The 18,439-nt window shown below is 38.7% G+C and overlaps 1 protein-coding gene across 1 annotated transcript in view; it reads left to right on the top strand.

The window, feature by feature from the left end:
- Nucleotides 1–18,439, top strand: part of CATSPERE (catsper channel auxiliary subunit epsilon) — a 199,715-nt gene that overhangs the window by 160,979 nt on the left and 20,297 nt on the right. Inside the window, exons 15-17 of the mRNA XM_069069156.1 lie at nt 12,841–12,874; nt 13,121–13,200; nt 18,242–18,341. Coding sequence (XP_068925257.1) covers nt 12,841–12,874; nt 13,121–13,200; nt 18,242–18,341 — 214 coding nt within the window. The remainder of the gene's footprint in view (nt 1–12,840; nt 12,875–13,120; nt 13,201–18,241; nt 18,342–18,439) is intronic.

Raw genomic sequence — 18,439 nt, 5'->3', positions numbered from 1 at the left:
CCCTCTTCCTGGTCCCTCTATTGAACAACAAAGGATCCAAAAAACTTTGTAACATATATTCAAAACAAATTCCTACATTGGCCATGTCCAAAATGTATACCTCATTCTACATTTTAGGTACATTTCCACTCTTGTCAGGAGTTGAATGATGTATTTCACCTTCATTCTTCTGAACTCCTGGTTTATCATTGTGTTGATTAGCATTCTAAAGTCTTCCAAAGACATTTTTCTCTGCAATGTTGTCACTATATACATTGTCTTCCTAGTTTTGTTTGTTATGCATAGTGGTTTTTCCATTTTCCTCCAAAATTGTCCATTTCATCATTTCTTATGTGAAAATTATGTTCCATTACATTCATATACCATATTTTGCTTAAGCTTACTACAAAAAAGAACTACAGTTAATATTTTTATATATATAATTCCTTTTCTTCTTTGCTCTCTATGGAGTGAAGTCTGTACCCCTTTTGTAGGAATATCAGACTTCCATTACTTGACCAAGGAAATACCTGGTTTTGTAGGACCCTGATCCATCTTTTCCCTTAGTAATAATACCTAGCCAAGTTTATACTTCTGTACAATGCTATATATTCCAACAATGCTGTATTGTAACAGCTTTAGATAGGCCAAGTTTGGGGTAAATGAGTATTTCCAAAAAAGGTCATTCTAGCCTACTATACCACTATCTTCAGGAAAAGGGGAAAGTCAGTCTCCACCTGTGTTAATATTTCTAAATAATATTAAATATATTTTTCTCTTGGGATATTTTCCCCTCTAAACAATAAAACCATCAGTTATCATGTCTGCAAAAGCACACAGTCTTATACAAAACTAAGTAAACTATCATTCATCAATTCTTTTCTTCTTAACATTTTTTTAACTCCCTTAGAAATCTGGTAAAGTCTAAAATGTCTTTAAATGTGCAAATAAAATTCACAGGGTTACCCCCAAAAAATTACATTGAAATTTTTTTTAAAACATTTAAGTCATGGACCCCAGGTTAAGAACTCTTCAATTCATCAATCAGTGAATCAAACTCTTTAATAGTGAATTTTAACAGTCATTTTTCCAACAATCAGGTAAAATTAGCCATAACATGTATTCCAGGGAGATCTTAGTTCAGTTAAACCCTCCAAAAGTCAATCTGGACTCCTAGGAGACCCTAAAATTCTCTTCCCTTCCTTTCAAGTGGTTCAGTAGTCAGCCAATGGAGGCAGTAAGTGACTCCTCCATAATGGTTACATATTCACAGAATCATAGAATTTCAAAGTGAGAGACTCCAAGAAGCCATCTAGTACAACCCATACATGAAAGGAATCAACTATAACATGATAACATGCCTTAAAAGTGATCAACCAGGCTCTGCTTCCAAGGAGAGGAAACTTATTACCTCTCTGAGACCTTCCAAATCTAGTATCTTTTTTTTTATTTTTGGAAGGCAATTGGGGTTAAGTGACTTGCCCAAGGTCACATGACTAGTAAATGTTAAGTGTCTGAGGCCAGATCTGAACTCAGGTCCTCCTGACTCCAGGGCCAGTGCTCTATTCACTGTTCCACCTAGCTGCCCCCAAATCTAGTCTTAAAGCTCTGTAGCAATTCAATCAGTATACATTAATGCCTAATCAGTTTGACTAGAAAAGTTGAAATTAGGTGCCTGGATTTTAGTAGCAATCGGTGCTCCTGCTGAGCTTTATGAAGAAAGCCAGAACAAGGAGAATGAGTATAAGTTGGACATCAGTGAAATGGGTTTGTCTAAGAGATGGTCTAAAAAGTATATCTTCAACTTTCAATCACTAAAACCTAGAAGAAAGAATAAGTCCATCCAAAAAAAAGAATAAATAAATAAAGCTATAAAATGGTTCACGAAATTTTATTTGACCTTGTCAGATATTTAACAAGGATTAAATTCAATTCAAAAAGTATTTCTTGAATGCCTGCAATGGGCAAAATTCTGAACTAGAGCATTTCAGGTCTTCAATGATGATTAATTACCACACTGTCTTTGCCCTCTGGGAACTTACAATCTAGAAAAGGAGATAAGATAAGAACACAATAATAAGTTAAGTCAGAATATTAAGCTCCATAAAAGAGGCACAGAGGGAGTAGAAACAGGACTTTCATGGGACTCTGGCTTCCACCTCCCCCAATTCATGTAAAAGGGGACTCTGAACAAACTTTGGAGCTACAGAACCCACAAAATGACACAAAGAAGCACCTCCTGCTGAGGACAACCCAGCAGGCCAAGAGGAATCAGCCAGTGCAGCGCTCTGGGAGCCAAACCCAGTCCCCCCCCCTCCCAAAGGTTTTAGCCCCAGGACCAACCACCTGCTGGAGGGACTTCAGATCACCAACAGCCGTGCCCATTTCCAGATTTATCCACACATAGATGCAAAGGACAAAGTGAGAAGTCAGTGCAGTGTCGACTTTGGGATCCAGTAGTTGGGAGTGCCTTGGCCTCTTCCCCTGAGAGAAGCTGCTGAGGAGCTGCCACATGAAGCCACACCCATGCAGAGTGTAGGGGGACCAAGAACCATTCTGAGGGGTAATCACTCTTGCTTTAAACTGCTTGGATCTGGATTGTAGTCTAGGGTGAAGGTCCTGGAGTGTGTGTCCAGCTTACCACAGCATGTGGAGACCTTTGAGAGGGCACCCAACTAATATCTTCGGCAGCTGAAAAAATCCCACTGTTTGGTACGAAGCTCCCTATCTGGTAGCAGAGTCCTACTGTGGCAAAAAGCCCAAAAGTCAAGTAATTAAGTAGCAAAATGAGCAGACAAAGGAAGCAAACCAAGCAAAACAATCCAACATTACACTCCTATTTTGGGGACAAAAAGGATCAAAGCATGGAACAGAAGGAAGACAGTGAAGTCAGAACTCCTGCACCAAAAGCTTCCAAGAAAAATATGAGCTGGTTACAGGCCATAGAGGACCTTAAGAAGTAAATAAGAGAAGTGGAGGAAAAATTGGGACAAGAAATGAGAAGTCAACAGCCTGACTGAGGAAAATAACAACTTGAAAAATAGACTAACTCAAATGGCAAAAGAGGCTCAAAAAGGCAATGAGGAGAAGAATGCCTTAAAAAGCCTAATTTGCCAGATGGAAAAAGAATCTCAAAAGCTCAGTGAAGAGAATCATTCCTTCAGAATTAGATTGGAGCAAATGGAAGCTGGTGACTTTATGAGAAATCAAGATGCTGTTAAACAGATCCAAACAAATGAAAGAATAGAAGGCAATGTGAAATATCTCATGGGAAAAAAACACTGACCTGGAAAATAGATCCAGAAGTGATAATTTAAAAATTATTGGACTACCTGAAAGCCATGATCAAAAAAAGAACCTAGAAATCATCCTCCAAGAAATTCTCAAGGAAAACTGCCCTGATGTTTTAGAACCAGAGGGCAAAATAGAGGTTGAAAGAATCCACCAATCACCTCCTGAAAAAGATCCCAAAAAGAAAACTCCTAGGAATATCATAGCCAGGTTCCAAAATTCCCAGATCAAGGAGAGAATATTACAAGCAGCCAGGAAGAAATAAATTGAATATTGTGGAAACACAATCAAGATAACTCAGGATCTGGCAGCTTCTACACTGAGGGATCGAAGGGCTTGGAATATGATATTCTGGAGAGCAAAGGAGCTGGGATTAAAACCAAGAATGACCTACCCAGCAAAACTGAGTATCATCTTTAAGGGGAAAATATGGTCATTCGGTGGAATAGAGAACTTTCAAGCATTCTTGATGAAAAAAACAGAGTTGAATAGAAAATTTGACATTCAGATACAAGAAGCAAGAGAAGCTTGAGAAGGTCAACAGGGGAAAGAAATCATAAGGAACTTATCAAAGTTGAACTATTAACATTCCTACATGGAAAAACAATAATTGTAACTGATGAAACTTTTCTCAGTATGAAAATAGTTGAAGGGAATATATATATATATGTATATATATATATACATATATATATGAGGATATATGGGCATATGAATACATATGTGAATGTGAGTATATATGTTTACAGGTATACATAGATAGAGGGCACAGGACCGATTTAATAGGAAGGGATGATACTTACAAAGTGAAATTAAGAGGTGAGAGAGGAATATAATGAGAGGAGATGAGGAGAGACAGAATGGGGTAAACTATTTCATATAGAAGAGGCAAGGGAAAATGGTTACAATGGAGGGGAAGAACAGGAAGGCAAAAAGGCAAAACCTTATTCTCATTGAATTTGGCTCAGGGAGGCAATGACATACACACTAAATAGGGTATTTCACCCTATGGGAGTGTAGGGGGGAAGGGGATGACAGAGGGGATGATGGAAGGGAGGGCAGGCTGGGGGAGGTAAATTGGAAGCACCCATTTTTGAAAAGGTACAGAATCAAAGTAGAGAATAGAACAAGTGGGAGGTGGGATAGGAAGGAGGGAAATATAGTCAGTCTTTTATAATATATCTACTATGGTAATGTTTTGCATAGCTACACATGTACAACCTATACTGAATTGCTTATCTTTCCAGTAAGGGTGGGTGACAAGGGAGGAAGGGAATGAATCTGGAATTCAAAGTTTTAAAATAAAATGTTTAAAAATATATAAATACAATTATTAATACTATTTTACATGTAATTGGGAAATAAGATACACAGTCATTGGGTCATAGAGATCCACCATGCCCTACTGGAAAAGTCAAAAGGGGTATGAGAGAAGATATGGAAGAGAGCAGATTGGAGGAGGGGATATCCTGTGGGACCACTCTTTTGGTGTGGTGGGTAGGGGAAAAACGGGAAAACAATTTGTAACTCAAAATCTGGCAGAAATGAATGATGTAAACCAGAAGTTAATAAAGCATTTGGGAAAAAAAAAAAGTATTTGAGCAGAAAAAAAAATAAAAGAGGCATAGAATACTATGGGGGTACAAAGGAAAGGGAGACCCTACCTGGCTTGGGAAATTAGGAAAGGCTTCCTTAGAAAGGCTGATATTTGCGACAGGCTTTGAAGAATGGGGTCAGATTTTGGCAAAATCCTTGTCAGCTAAACTACTGGGTTGCATGATCTCCAGAAACTCATTATTCCACAAAATTAATTCAACTTGGTAATTCACATCTCCTCAGATCATTTCTAACCCTGGCTGCAAGACTTTATCATCACCCTTCCCACTTTCCTATATCTTTATTCCCTTAAACCCACCTTTTCAGTTGTTTTTATATATTGTCTTCCTCCATTAGCTTTCAAGCTTATTGTGGGCAGGGACTGTCTTATGCCTTTCTTTATAACCTAGCACTTAACACTGTGTTTCCATGTAGTAGGCACTTAATAAATGTTTATTCTGACTCTGATAAAAGTGGAAGGGGGGGGGATGGAATGGATTCCATGTGAAGGGAACCACAGGAACAAATGCAAGGGTAGGAGTAACTTTGGGTTGTGTTCATATAACATTAAATAGTTTAAATATTATCTTATAAATATAAAAATAAATCATACTGTGATATTTGTTTTTATTGATACTCTTTCATTTTTTCCACAGATATAAGGAAAACATATGTCAGTATAAAAACACTAGTTATATGATTGAAAAGTAAGAAATATTTTAATAATATCAAAAGTAGCAAGTAGCAGAATTCTGTATTAAAAAGGATACCACGAGGGGCAGCCAGGTGGCTCAGCGTGTAAGAGCACCGGCTCCAGTGTTGGGATGACCTGGGGATCAAATCTGGGCTCAGATACTTAGCACCACACCCAGAAATAACTGGCCGTGTAACCTTGAACAAGTTACTTAACCCCGATTGCTTTCAAAAAAAAAAAAGATACCACTTTGTGTTCAATAAACATTTGAACATTCATTGGGGAGAAAGAATTCAAATTTAACATCAACTTTCCTAAGTGTAAAACACTCTGATTCATTAATTCATTCAAGAGACAGCATGGCATTGTGATTTGAGAACTGGTCTTAGATCCAGGAAAACCCTCTGTCTGACACATATTGGCTATGTGATCCTGGGAAAGTCCCTTAATCTCAGCATTCCAGATAACTGTCTCTTAAGTTTCACAAGACGTTCCAACATGCATTGATAGATTGTTTTTCCTCTTCCAGGAATTCTCAATGCCAATGAAATCACAGATCTAATCCTTATCCCTACTATGTGCCAGGCATTGTGCTAGGCCCTAGGGATACAAAGACAGAAATGGAACAGTCCCCACCATCAAGAAAATTACAGTCTACTGGGGAGAAACAACATGTACACAGAGAAGTAAATACAGATATATACAAAGTAATCACTCAGTAATTTCTAGGAGAGGGCCCTAGCAATTGAGGAGAATTGGGATAGATTGCTAGTAGCTCTGGAGCTGAGTCTTGAAAGAAGCTGGAGATTCTAAGAGGCAAAGTTTAGAAAGGTATTCATTCTTAGCATAGGGGACCTCTTGTGCAAAAGGCACGAGGGAAATTGAATTCTATGAGAAGTAGCAAGAAGGCCAGTTTACAGGAAAGGGTGAACTTATCAATGTCACATTAGCCATTTTTGCTCTTTGAGGTCCAGTGCAAAGGTCATTCTCCCTTGCAGAGAAAAGAAGCCCAATGAGAATGAAACACTCCTGCCTTGCCTCTGTTTTCAGTTACTCAATTTTTGTTACAGGGAAAATCATATTCACAAATTAGGGTGATTCAGAAATTTAAAAGTTGGCCCTACATACATATTACCCAAGGATCTTTGTTGCAGCTTTCCAAAAAAAGAAAGCCAGAGGCTTCTTCCTCCTAGCATAGGTGCTAATGTCAAAACTGAAGAGTTTCCAACAAAGGAGAGGGAAATTTTGATTGTCTTCACTACAGTTATCTTCAACAGAGATTGGTGCATTAAGCTACAATTATCTTCATCATGGCCTTCTTTATGTACAGTTATCATGAACACGAGGGCAACTAGGTAATACAGAGGACCTAAAGTCAGGAAGACCCAAATTCAATTGCGGCCTCAGACACTTACTAGCTCTGTGACCCTGGGAAAGTCACTTAACCCTGTTTGTCTCAGTTTCCTTATCTGTAGAATGAGCTGCAGAAGTAAATGGCAAAGGGGCAGCCAGGTGGCTCAGCGAGTGAGAGCACCGGCTCCAGTGTCGGGATGACCTGGGGATCAAATCCGGGCTCAGATACTCAGCACCACACCCAGAAATAACTGGCTATGTAACCTTGAGCAAGTTACTTAACCCCGATTGCTTTAAAAAAAAAAAAAAAGAAGTAAATAGTAAACTACTCCAGTATCTTTGCCAAGAAAATCCCAAATGAGGTCACAAAGATTCAGACATAACTGAACAAAAACACAGCATTACAAGCACTGTAAGGCAAGATGACCCATGTGATAATGAAACGAACTCCTCCTTTGACCCCAACTCATTTGTGGTAGTGGTTGTTGTCCTTCGTGCTCAAAAAGGACCAAAATCACACCACTATGTTGAGGTCAAGGTGTGTCTGACTGTTGATGATCAGACCAATATGAGCTCAGAAGACTCTACCACAGGTTGGGCACAAATAGTCCATCTGAACATTTGGAGTGGAGATGTCTCTAAATTTGTGCATCTCACATTTCTTTTGAGCTACTGCAATTCTACTGTGCTCATAGAGGACAGCTCCTTCTTTGATGGGGGCACACCATGCTGGGCAATCTGTGGCAGCATCTCCTATGTCTCACAATTCCAAAGTTCTTCAGAGACATCTTGAGAGTGTCCTTTTATCACTTCTTCAGGGCCCTGTGTGAGCTCTTGCCTCATTTAAGTTCTCCATAAAATAGTTTTCAGGTAAATGTACATTTAACATCAAACAATGTGGCCAGCCTCTAGTAATTACACTCTCTGCAGTAGAGTTTGAATGCTTGGCAGTTTAGCTTGAGAAAGGACCTCAGTTTCCAGTACCTTATCTTGCCAAGTGATCTTCAGCATCTTCCTAAAATAATTCACTTGGAAGTTATTTCAGTTTTCTGGCATGATGCTGGTAGACTGTCCAGGTTTTACAGGCATACAACAATGAGATCAACACAATGGCTCTTCAGATTTTCAGTTTGGTAGGCAGGACTCTCCTCTCTTACACTTTCCTTCAGAGCCTCCCAAACACTGAGCTAGCTTTGGCAATGTGTGCATCAACCTCATCATCTATGTATAAATCCCTGGAAAGTTTACTGCCAAAGTAACTAGCATTCAAAATTTCTCCATTTGCTATAACCAAAGGTGCAGTGCTGGTTGTTGGAGAACCTGTTCTCTTGATGTTAATTATCAGGTCAAAATTAGCACAAGCAACAGAAAATCCATACCTCTGTTGCAATTCAGCCTCAGAGGTTGCAATGAGTGCACAGTCATCTGTGAACAAAAAGTTAAGCACCAACTTTCCCTCCACTTTAATCTTGGTTTGCAACCTTTTCAAGTTAAATAATTTACTATCAGTGCAGTAGCTGACCTTGATACCGTTTTTGTCCTCATTGAAGATCTGACAACATTTCTGAAAACTATGCTAAACTATGCATGGGAGCAAACACAGTGCTCTGCTTCACTCCATTGGTGACTGGGAAAGCACAAGAGCATCATCCATCATCTAGAACCCATGCAAGCATGCCATCATGGAACTGGCATACAATACTGATGAACTTCTCCAAGCAACCAAATTTTGTCATGATCTTCCACAAGACTTCATGACTAACAGTATCAAAGGTATTGGTCAGATCAATGAAGATTATGTTTGGACCTCTGTTCTGCTCCTGGCATTTCTCCTGGCATTGTCAGGCAGCAAACACCATATCAACCTTGCGTTGGCCCTTTCTGAAGCCACACTGGCTCTTGGATAGATGACTATCACCCAGGTGAAGAATCAGCCTATTAAGGAGCACTCTGGCAAGAATCTGGTTGGCAGTGACTAAGAGAAAGACACCCCCCACCCTGGCCAATGATTGTCATGGGAAAATTTCCTTTTCTTTTATACAGATGGACAATGGAGGCATCCTTGAACTTCTGGGGACTAATCATTTCTTGTCATATAACGTGGAAGATTTCAGTCAGCTTTCGAATGGGCAGTGGACCCCCTGCCTTGTAAATCTCAGCTCAAATAGAATCAGCACAAGGTGTTTTGCCACATGAGAAGAGCCTAAAAGTATTCAAACCTCCACTTCAGTTGGAAGTTCTGCTAGATATGGCTTGACTTCAACCCAAGGTATATGATCAGTGACTTCAGCATGGATTGATGATGGTTTGTTGAGAACAGTAGGGAAGTGCTCAGCCTATCTCTCTAGGATTATGTTCTTATCACTAATCATTGTGGCTCCTCTGCACTGAATAATTGAGATATATCATAGGTCTTTGAACCACAAATAGCCTTCAGGGCATTAAAAGAGTGCTTTGGATTATTGCTATCAGTATAAAACTAAATTTCATCTCCCTTCTTACTAAACCAAAAAATCTGCATCTCTCTAAGTTTTGCTTGCACGTTACTTTTGCTGGAGTTAAATGCTGCCTTCTTAGAGGATATCCTACTGGTAAACCCTATGGAGTTCTAGATTTTCATTTAGCAACTTCTGAATTTCCCCATCATTTTCATCAAACCAGTCTCAATGTTTGTTAGTGTTCTGACCCAGATGAGTAAATACAGTGCTGTACACCAAATATCTGAAAGCTACCCACTCCTTTTCTGCTCCACTGATGCTGACCATGTATTGGCTCAGATTTCCTTCCAATTAGCAAGCTGTTTATACTAGAAGTGCTCTAATCTGATGACATTGTCTTATGGTACTCATCTTGCCTTGGGGAAACCACTTTTGTTGAATGTGAATGTTGAACTTGGAAAAGATTAGTCTATGATCAGTCTAGCACTCTGCACCACCCACCACCTTTGTCATTTTCACATCCTTTCTGTCTCTTCTCCTTACAATGACATAGTCTATTAAATGCCAGTGTTTGCTGCAAGGGTACATCCACAAAGTTTTATTGAGTTTAGGTAGATGGAAAACAGTGTGGGTGATAAGAAGTTCATGAGACACATATGTCTTCAGTAGTAAATAACCACTGATATTGCTATTTCCAACTCCATTCCTCCCAGGGACTCCCTGCCATTTCTGATATTCTGTGTTTATTCTGACATTAAAATCACCCAGAATTACAACTTTGTTCTCTTTTGACACATTGATGATGAGGGTCTCTAGGTCTTCATAAAACTTTTCTTTGACCTCATCAGGATTCACTATGGTGGGAGCATAGGCACTGATGATGGTGACATGGTGCTTTCCTGCAAGTGGCAATCACATTGTCATGAGCCTATCATTCACTCTTTTTGGAAGGCATACAAGCTTGTTGACTAGATTAGTTTTAATTGAAAAACCTACATTAGCTTCATAGAGCTCCTCATCACTGCAGCCACTCCAGAAAAGAAAAAGTGTATCCCACTCTGACTTTGATGAACTGGCCTTCATTTGCCAGCCTTGTTTCACTCAGGGCTGCTATTTGGATGCAATACCTGCTGAGTTCTCTTGCAACAAGAGCTATTCATCCTTCAAGTCTACTGGATTTCATGTTGTCCATAAGCATGTACACATTCTATGTACCAATGGTAAGTGGAATCATCTTCACAAAAGTTTTTGTATATTTTTGTGTGTTTGGACCACAGCAGATCCCAGCCTGCTGCAATAAGCAGACCAGGGTTAAGTTAGGTGAAGCAGACAATTTTTAGGGAACCTTTTCTAGCCCCTTCCTCACACCAAGAGGTGAGCAGTGCAGGATGCTCAGATACCCAAAGGGCTGCTGAATCCAACTGTTACTTCAGTCCAGTGAGAAGACAGTCGATGACTTGGGTCACCTGTGTTCAGGGTTGTGACTGCAGTTACCAGTACATCTCTACCAACTGCTTTATCATTTTCCTGTTGCCACAGGACTTTGAAGTAGTTAAAAATAGTAAGATGGCATGGGTGATGTCTTTTGACTCATGCATAAATTGAATTTAAGTGAAGCAGAGTTGTACAAAGTTGTTGGCCTCACTCTGTCTTCCAAAGTCATCGGAGTCCAGTGGCAAGATAAAAGTCAAAATGACTGGCAATGGCTTGGGATGCAATGGATGACCTTGGAATCTCTGATGTCTAACCACTCTCTAAGAGCTCCATAGTGCCTGTTTCAACTACCCTCATTGCCATTGGAACAAATTGCTATCATCCTCCCATTCTGCTGGGGGAATTCTTCATATGATTGGAATAGACATCTCCCCAACTCACAGACAAGTTTGAGAACCCTCTGTTACCCTTAACCTGGTTTAGCCTGTCTGCCAAGATTGTTTTACTGGGGTGTGGTCACTGTGCATGCTACATCTTCTTAGAGTCACAAGTGAAAGTTGGGTGGCAGGTGGACACCAAAGGGGGATAAGCAGTCCTGAAAATGAGTAGGTGGCCCACTCACCAGAGGTGCTAGCCTTCCCTGAACCCCCAACTCATTTATTCAATACTGAGAAGAATTCTATGAAATGTTCTTCTACTCAGCTACTTCTTTATGTCTTCTAGTTGAAAATAACCTATCAATTTATTTCTAATTTAACAACTAGTTAGTTTTTAAACTGGGGGTTCTTAACCTGATACCTGTAAATTTATTTTTAATATTGTAATAACTTTATTTCAGTATAATTGAATTCCTTTTTAATTCTGTGTATTTTATTTTATGCATTTGAAAATTTCATCCAGCGAAGGGATCCACAGCCCTCACTAGATGCTGTTAAAGGGATCCATGAAGATGAAGAGAAGAAAATGTGCTTCATTCCCTGTACCACCAGGCTGCCTGGTTTCCTGTGTTATTATAGGCCAGCTCTAAAGCAAGCTGATCTGGGGGTTTAGCCTGAAGACTGGGATGGACATATATATATATATATATATATATATATAAAGAGAGAGAGAGAGAGAGAGAGACTGTCAAACAGTCAACCAAAAAGAAGTTTATTTAGCCATAACATGGAAAGGTTATTAATCGAGGATACAACACTGCAGATCCAGGGTGGTGCCATTGATGTCGAGTGAGGAACTACTGATTTCTTGTGGGCTGGATTTTGTATAAAGCCTGTGGTTTGAACCTTAGATGTCTGGGTCAATTGTACCTCAAGGATGGTTTCAGTACATTTTAAGAAAAAACAAGCTAACCCTCCTGGGAGTGATGCCTTAGGAAAAAGCTAGCCCAAGGATACTAGTAGATATTGCTCTTATAATTAGTGGCATTGGGGAATTTGTCAAATTGGGTATGGCAGAGTCAAGAGAAACCTAGTACCATCAAGAAGTAGCTTTTTTTTTCTTCACCAAAAGTATAATTTCATCATTGTGTGGAAATTCCCTTCACCTATGTAGATAACCTATAATTCACAGTCTCAGAAAAATTGCCTCAGGGCACTGAAATTCTGCGTGGCTTTCCCATAGTCATATAACTGGTATGCTGGAGGTAGGAAGACTTGAACTGGTCTTTCTGATTCCAAGACTGGTCATCTGTCCACTATATCATGCTGTCTCATAGCTTTAAGAGATGATGATGCATAAGTCAGTGATTTCCCAATTATTCTATGAATGTGACACTGTGTTTCTTGAAGATTATTATCCTTCTCTACCAAAAAAAAAAACCATGTATTTTTCATTAAAGTAAAAAAAACTTTATTTCCAAATATCCCTTAAGACTGCAAAATTAGACTTGCAATCCTTAGCTTCATTTAATCTCCTCCATCCTAAACACTAGTTAAAAGATGAGATCCTTATCCATTTGCATCGTGAAGTTATGAAAATTAAATTTGTTTTAGATCAGAAATGCATTGTTTTTAGTGTGTGAAACTTCAGTAATTTTAAATGTCTCATTTTTATTAGGCAATATTTGGGTGGCGATTCACCTAAAGACAAGGTAAGAAAACTATGAATTTGGGGTGGCTAGGTGGTGCAGTGAATAGAGCACCAGCCCTGGAGTCAGGAAGACCTGAGTTCAAATATGGCCTCAGACACTGACACACTTATTAGCCATGTGACTTTGGGCAAGTCACAACCCCAATTGCCCCTCCAAAAAGCAAATAAAATTAAAAAAGAAAACTATGAATTTTTTGTCCATAAATCAAATATATAAAAATAACTAATGAATTGTTTTCTTTTCTAGATTGTAAACTATAATGTTACCCAATATGGCTGCCCTATGAAAATTCCTATGATGAATAAATTCCAACCTGTCCTTCTTTTGTAAGTAACATTCTAAAGCATTTTCCAATTTATCTTGTATTTTTCCAAATCATAGAATTAGAAACATGACTAACTGACCATCATAGATCAAAAACAAGTTTTTGTTTAGTTTTCACTGAGAAAGTTCACTATGTATATATTTGTTAGGTCATTGCTAATGATCACTTTGTTTTGCTTTAAAATCTGCTTTAAATTTGCCTTAAATTCTGTTTGTCAGGGTCTTTCTTTCCTTCCCTGGTAATCTTGAGTCAAATCATAAATGCACAAAAAAAACCCCCAACAACTTATTGGTTTTCAACAGATAATTTACAGTTATTGTAACAGTTGTCTTACTGTTTCATCTGTGCTCTTACAATGCCCCAGGTCTTTCACCAGCTATTAGGGAGCACACTATTGATAAATAAATCTAGATTAATTCCTTTAAATTAGTGGGTACTGTCTATCTAAGAACACCAGGAGATTCAGTTTCTCTAGGCTCTTGAGATAATCCATTTCAACATGAAAGATGATATGCCAAAATTGCTAAAGAATAGTGTAGTTGCTAGAAGAGACCAGAAGAAAGCCATTACCTTCCACTGCCATCTGGGAAACTCAGGAGCTATCAATGTGACCTTGCCACAGCAGTGGCATGGGTGAATATTGTTTCTTTCTTTAAGAGGTATGTTTTTATGATTTCTGAACTGTCTACCCATTGAATAGAGGTGGGGAGGGAGGGAGGGAGATAAGTGTTTATTAAGCACCTTCTTTGTTCCAGGCACTGTGCTAAGCACATCACAGATATTATTTCATTTGATAGAATACTTAATTCCTGAAATTAGGAGCTATAAACAAAGTTACCAGCACAAGTGAATGACATCTGAATTTCTACCCCATTTTTTCAGTACATATCTTGTCCCTTCTAGCTACAAAATTCCTGACTAATACTAATGGAATAAATCATTTAATTCAATCTTCTATTTTCATAATGATATTTATAATTTATTCTAAATGGTATTGCTATGAAGAGGAAATATATTATTGTCACTGTATTAATGTTCATAATTTTTAACCATCCTGAAGGCCATTTGAAATCCAGAAGTTAGGAATTTACTTTTTCATTAGATAATGCTTCCAGTAATTTATAGCCTTTTGTTCCTTCAAACAAGAGAAGTAAGAAGATAGGCATTTTGGAGTAAATATGTTGCAGTCTAGAGGTACTAGGAACCCCAAAATGCAAGGATACAGGGCAGGGGTCTGCCTCAAAAGAATTCAGCCACTCAAGCCTTCTTTCAGTCCAAGTAGCAGGTTTATTAAGACACTGGTTGGAGTGCCCAAGATATCTAGTGAGTCTGCGGTATTTGTGATGCCAATACAAGTGGGCCAGATTTTTAATTTGATGAGGATAGTACTTATCTCTTTATACAGAAAAAGACTGTGAGAAAATCTGGATGAAATCAAGGAGTGGCAAGTAGCCTAGTATGGTCCGAAAGTAACAGAGAAAGAAGGGCTGGACTGGGCTGGGGGATAAGGGGGTGGAGGTTGCTGGCACAAAGAAAGGATAGTTGAAATGATTATACTGGGTTGGGCCAGATGCCTCAGGCAAATTCCAGGGATCTGGGCTGCTGAAATTTGTGGAAAAGTTGAAGGACCCTTTTGAGGGGCCCCATGGCTCCATCAGCCCTATCAGATTTCACCTAGGAAAATTGAAAGAGATCTGGTTCATCCTCCATCCTCTCAAAATAGTGGGAAATATGTCAAATAGAGCAAAAGAATAACAACAACAAATGACAAAAATGGAAAGGAAAGAAAGAATCATGAGGAAAAATATACAGGGAAAAAAGAGTAACTGGAGCTGGATGGGGGGAAGGAGGGAAGGAGGGACAGACAGAGAGAAAAGAAGAAGAGAGAGACAGAGTGAGAGAGGAAGAGAGACAGAGAGAGGAAGATAGAGAGAGAGGGAGGAAGGAAGGGAGGGAGGGGGAAGAGACAGAGAGAGAGAGATTTGCATATTTGAAGAAAGTATCTCCCTGAGGGGTAGAAAAGCAGGTGTCTGTGGATGGGGACAGAGAGATATATAAGCCAACAAGCAGCATTCTGTAGCAAGAAACATTGTAAAATAAAAAATATAGGAAAAAAAATGTCATTTTGGGGAAATCATATGATTTTGGGGAATTTGAAACCAGACTAGGAGTTATTGATGGGAAAGTTCTTCCATTCTTAGTCCATTGCAATTTTTCAAAATACCTTGTAGCCTAATTCATCCTCCACAAAGGACTTCCATAGAGAACTTGGATTAGACTTATTCTGTCTGGCCCATGTATGAGAACAAGCAGAACTGGGTGGAAGCTGCATAGAGGCGCATTTGTACTTGATTTGAGAAAAAAACTTGCTAATAAGTAAAACTAGCCAAAAGTAGGATGTGCTGCTTTGAAGCAATGAGATCCCCCTTACTAGAAGAAGTCTTTGAATAAAGGGTAGATGACAAGTTGTCAAGTGTGTTGTAGAGAGTATTCTTTTCATGTAAAGGCTTGACTAGATGGCCAATGAAATGCTTTCAAACTCTGAAATTGTATAAATCTGTGACAATAAAATGTGCAGAGATAATCCAAAGAGTATACATTTTTCAGAAAACAAAATGAAAGGAAAAACATAAATAACAGACATAAGAAAATTTCCCAGAAGTATTAGAGACTAAATACTTTATTTTATTTTTTCAACAGAATCCATAGTCAGATTTCTACAATTAAATAAAGTATGTAGGCAGTCAGGATCAAGGGAAGGGCAAACTGAGACAAACAGAGGTTAACCCAGAGGACTTGCCCAGGGTCACGTAGCTAGTAAGTGTCTGAGTATGACTCAGGCCAAGGCTGTACCACCTACCTACCTCAAGCTCTTTACGTGATAAGTAAGAGCAATCTGGACCAATCTGGACCACATGAAGAATCAAAGGGAAATTGAAATAAGATATTAAAAATTTAAACCAATTTACATCCCCAAATCACATATTCTATAAAGTCTATCTATATCATCAATGAAAAAAGATGTGATGAAGATCATCTATATGAAGCTTACCTAGAATGGTAGCTTGCAAAGGCAGAGAAGGAAATCTATGCTAAATATGGGCAGGTAGAAATGACATATTTGGCAACTGTTTGAATATGTGAGGATGAAGGAAATTTATTTATCCCAACTCTTGTGTACCAATGCAGATGAATCCCCAATCTATTAATCCAGCTCTAATACCAGTCCCACATTACCAACTGCCTTTTGGACATCTCAAACTCAACATGAACCCATTCTCTTCTATCTCATACCTACCCCCTCTTCTAAAATCAGAGCATGATAAGCTCATAGATTTAGAGCTAGAAGGAACCTATTTTGATTCTTCCATTTATTAGTATCCTGCCCTCCTGAAACTACTTTGTGCATAGTAGTTAAGGACTAGAGACACACAGACAAAATTATAAGACAGTCTCAACTTTTTTTCTCTTGGGAGAAACAACACACATAAAGAAAAAATGATGCGGAATATATACAAAGTAGATACAAGAGAGGGCATTTGAGTTGAGCTTTGAAGGAAACTAGGCATTGTATAAGTCAAAGGTAAAGAGGGAGCATATTCCAGTCATTGGTAATAGCCTGTGTTGGAGATGGAATGGCACGTGCAGGAGACCAAAAGTAGTCCATTTTAAAAATGTATTAATCTAATATATTCTTTATTGAATAGACTGCTTTGTTAACTACTTTTTTCCTTTTATTCCTCCTCACAGAACCTTTTCACCTTGATCACAAATCAAATATATTTTTTAAAAATAGGTGTCCTCTATATTCTGTCTTTTGTTGGTAGCAAAAGGGAAATTTCAGAAGGTACTAGATGTGTGCATGATGGGATGGTGCTAAGGGAGGAGCTGAGGTAATTCCAGACCCCTAAAGCCCTTTCGTGGGGGCAGTGCTGGCTGAGTGGAGGATCTACACTGAGTGGACTACCTCTAACACAACCACCCAACCACAAGCTTGTTTTAATTGATAAAGATTTCTAATAATTAAAAGCATTTGGACCACAGGATATTTCATATTCTAGATCAGTATTTCCAAAACTAAATTTGTCACAGCATATTCTGGGATTTGAAATTTATTGGTGAAACCTATAGATGATGTTGTTCAGTCATTTTCAGTCATGTCCAACTCTTTGTGACCCCATTTGGGTTTTTCTTACCAAAGACACTAGGGTGGTTTTCCATTTCCTTCTCCCATTTATTTTACAGATGAGGAACTGAGGCAAACAGGGTTAAGCAACTTACCCAGGGTCACACAGCTAGGACGTGTCCGAGGTCAGATTTAAACTCAGTTTTTCCTTATTCCAGGCCCAGCATTTTATCCATTATTAAACAGCTACTGAGCTAAGTGCTGGGGATACAAAAAAAGGCAAAGGATAACCCTTACCTTTAAGGAAGTTTTGTAATAAAATAATAGTCAATATTAAGTCAATTTAAATACCAAAAACTGGCTACACATAAAAGATCTGGGGATTGGATGAATTACAAGTTCAATGAGTCAACAGTGTGATATGGCACCCAAAAAGGTGAGGGCAATCTGCATTAAGAAAGTTTTGGTTTCTAGGAATTAGGAGGTGATAGTCCTGCCATATACTCAGCTCTGGTCAGACCATATCTGTCATATTGTCAGTCAACAAGGATTTATTAAGCACCTACTTATGTGCCAGTCACTGTGAGAAGTACTTGGGGAGACAAAGAAAGATAAAAAAGACAGCTCTGCCCTCAAGGAGCTTATAATCCAAGGAGGGAGACAACATGCAAACAAAGGTATACAAACAAGACAGTTTTCTCTCTTTTATCCCATTATTTTCCATGACCCAATCTAATCATTATACACAATCACAACATCCAGAGTTGTTCCCCAATAGCCATTTGCTGTACATTCTGAGATTTTTGTCTCATAAGACGAGATGCCTAACTTAGAACTGATGAGAGTTTGAGAAACTCATTTATCCCAAAGTTGATGTTACTAAGCGTTAAGTTCTTGTGATTATTATTTCTTCCAGATACGATGGTCCCAACTTTGTTGAAGAAGTTAAAGTAAATTTTATTATCTGGGAGATACACGGAAGAAAAGACTTTGGCTATACCTTATCCATGTGGGATGTAGGTGATTTTTTTTTTGTCACTTGCATGGCATTTAGTTATATAGTTTGACTAGATCTTTCCCTTTTAAGTTTATACCATATTCTGAACAGGGGTAG

Source organism: Petaurus breviceps, unplaced genomic scaffold, assembly GCF_028583685.1.
Source record: "Petaurus breviceps papuanus isolate PSGF00001 unplaced genomic scaffold, PetGlider_PUasm1.0 90778, whole genome shotgun sequence".
Classification (NCBI taxonomy): Eukaryota; Metazoa; Chordata; class Mammalia; order Diprotodontia; family Petauridae; genus Petaurus; species Petaurus breviceps.
This window is presented reverse-complemented; position numbering and strand designations above follow the sequence as displayed.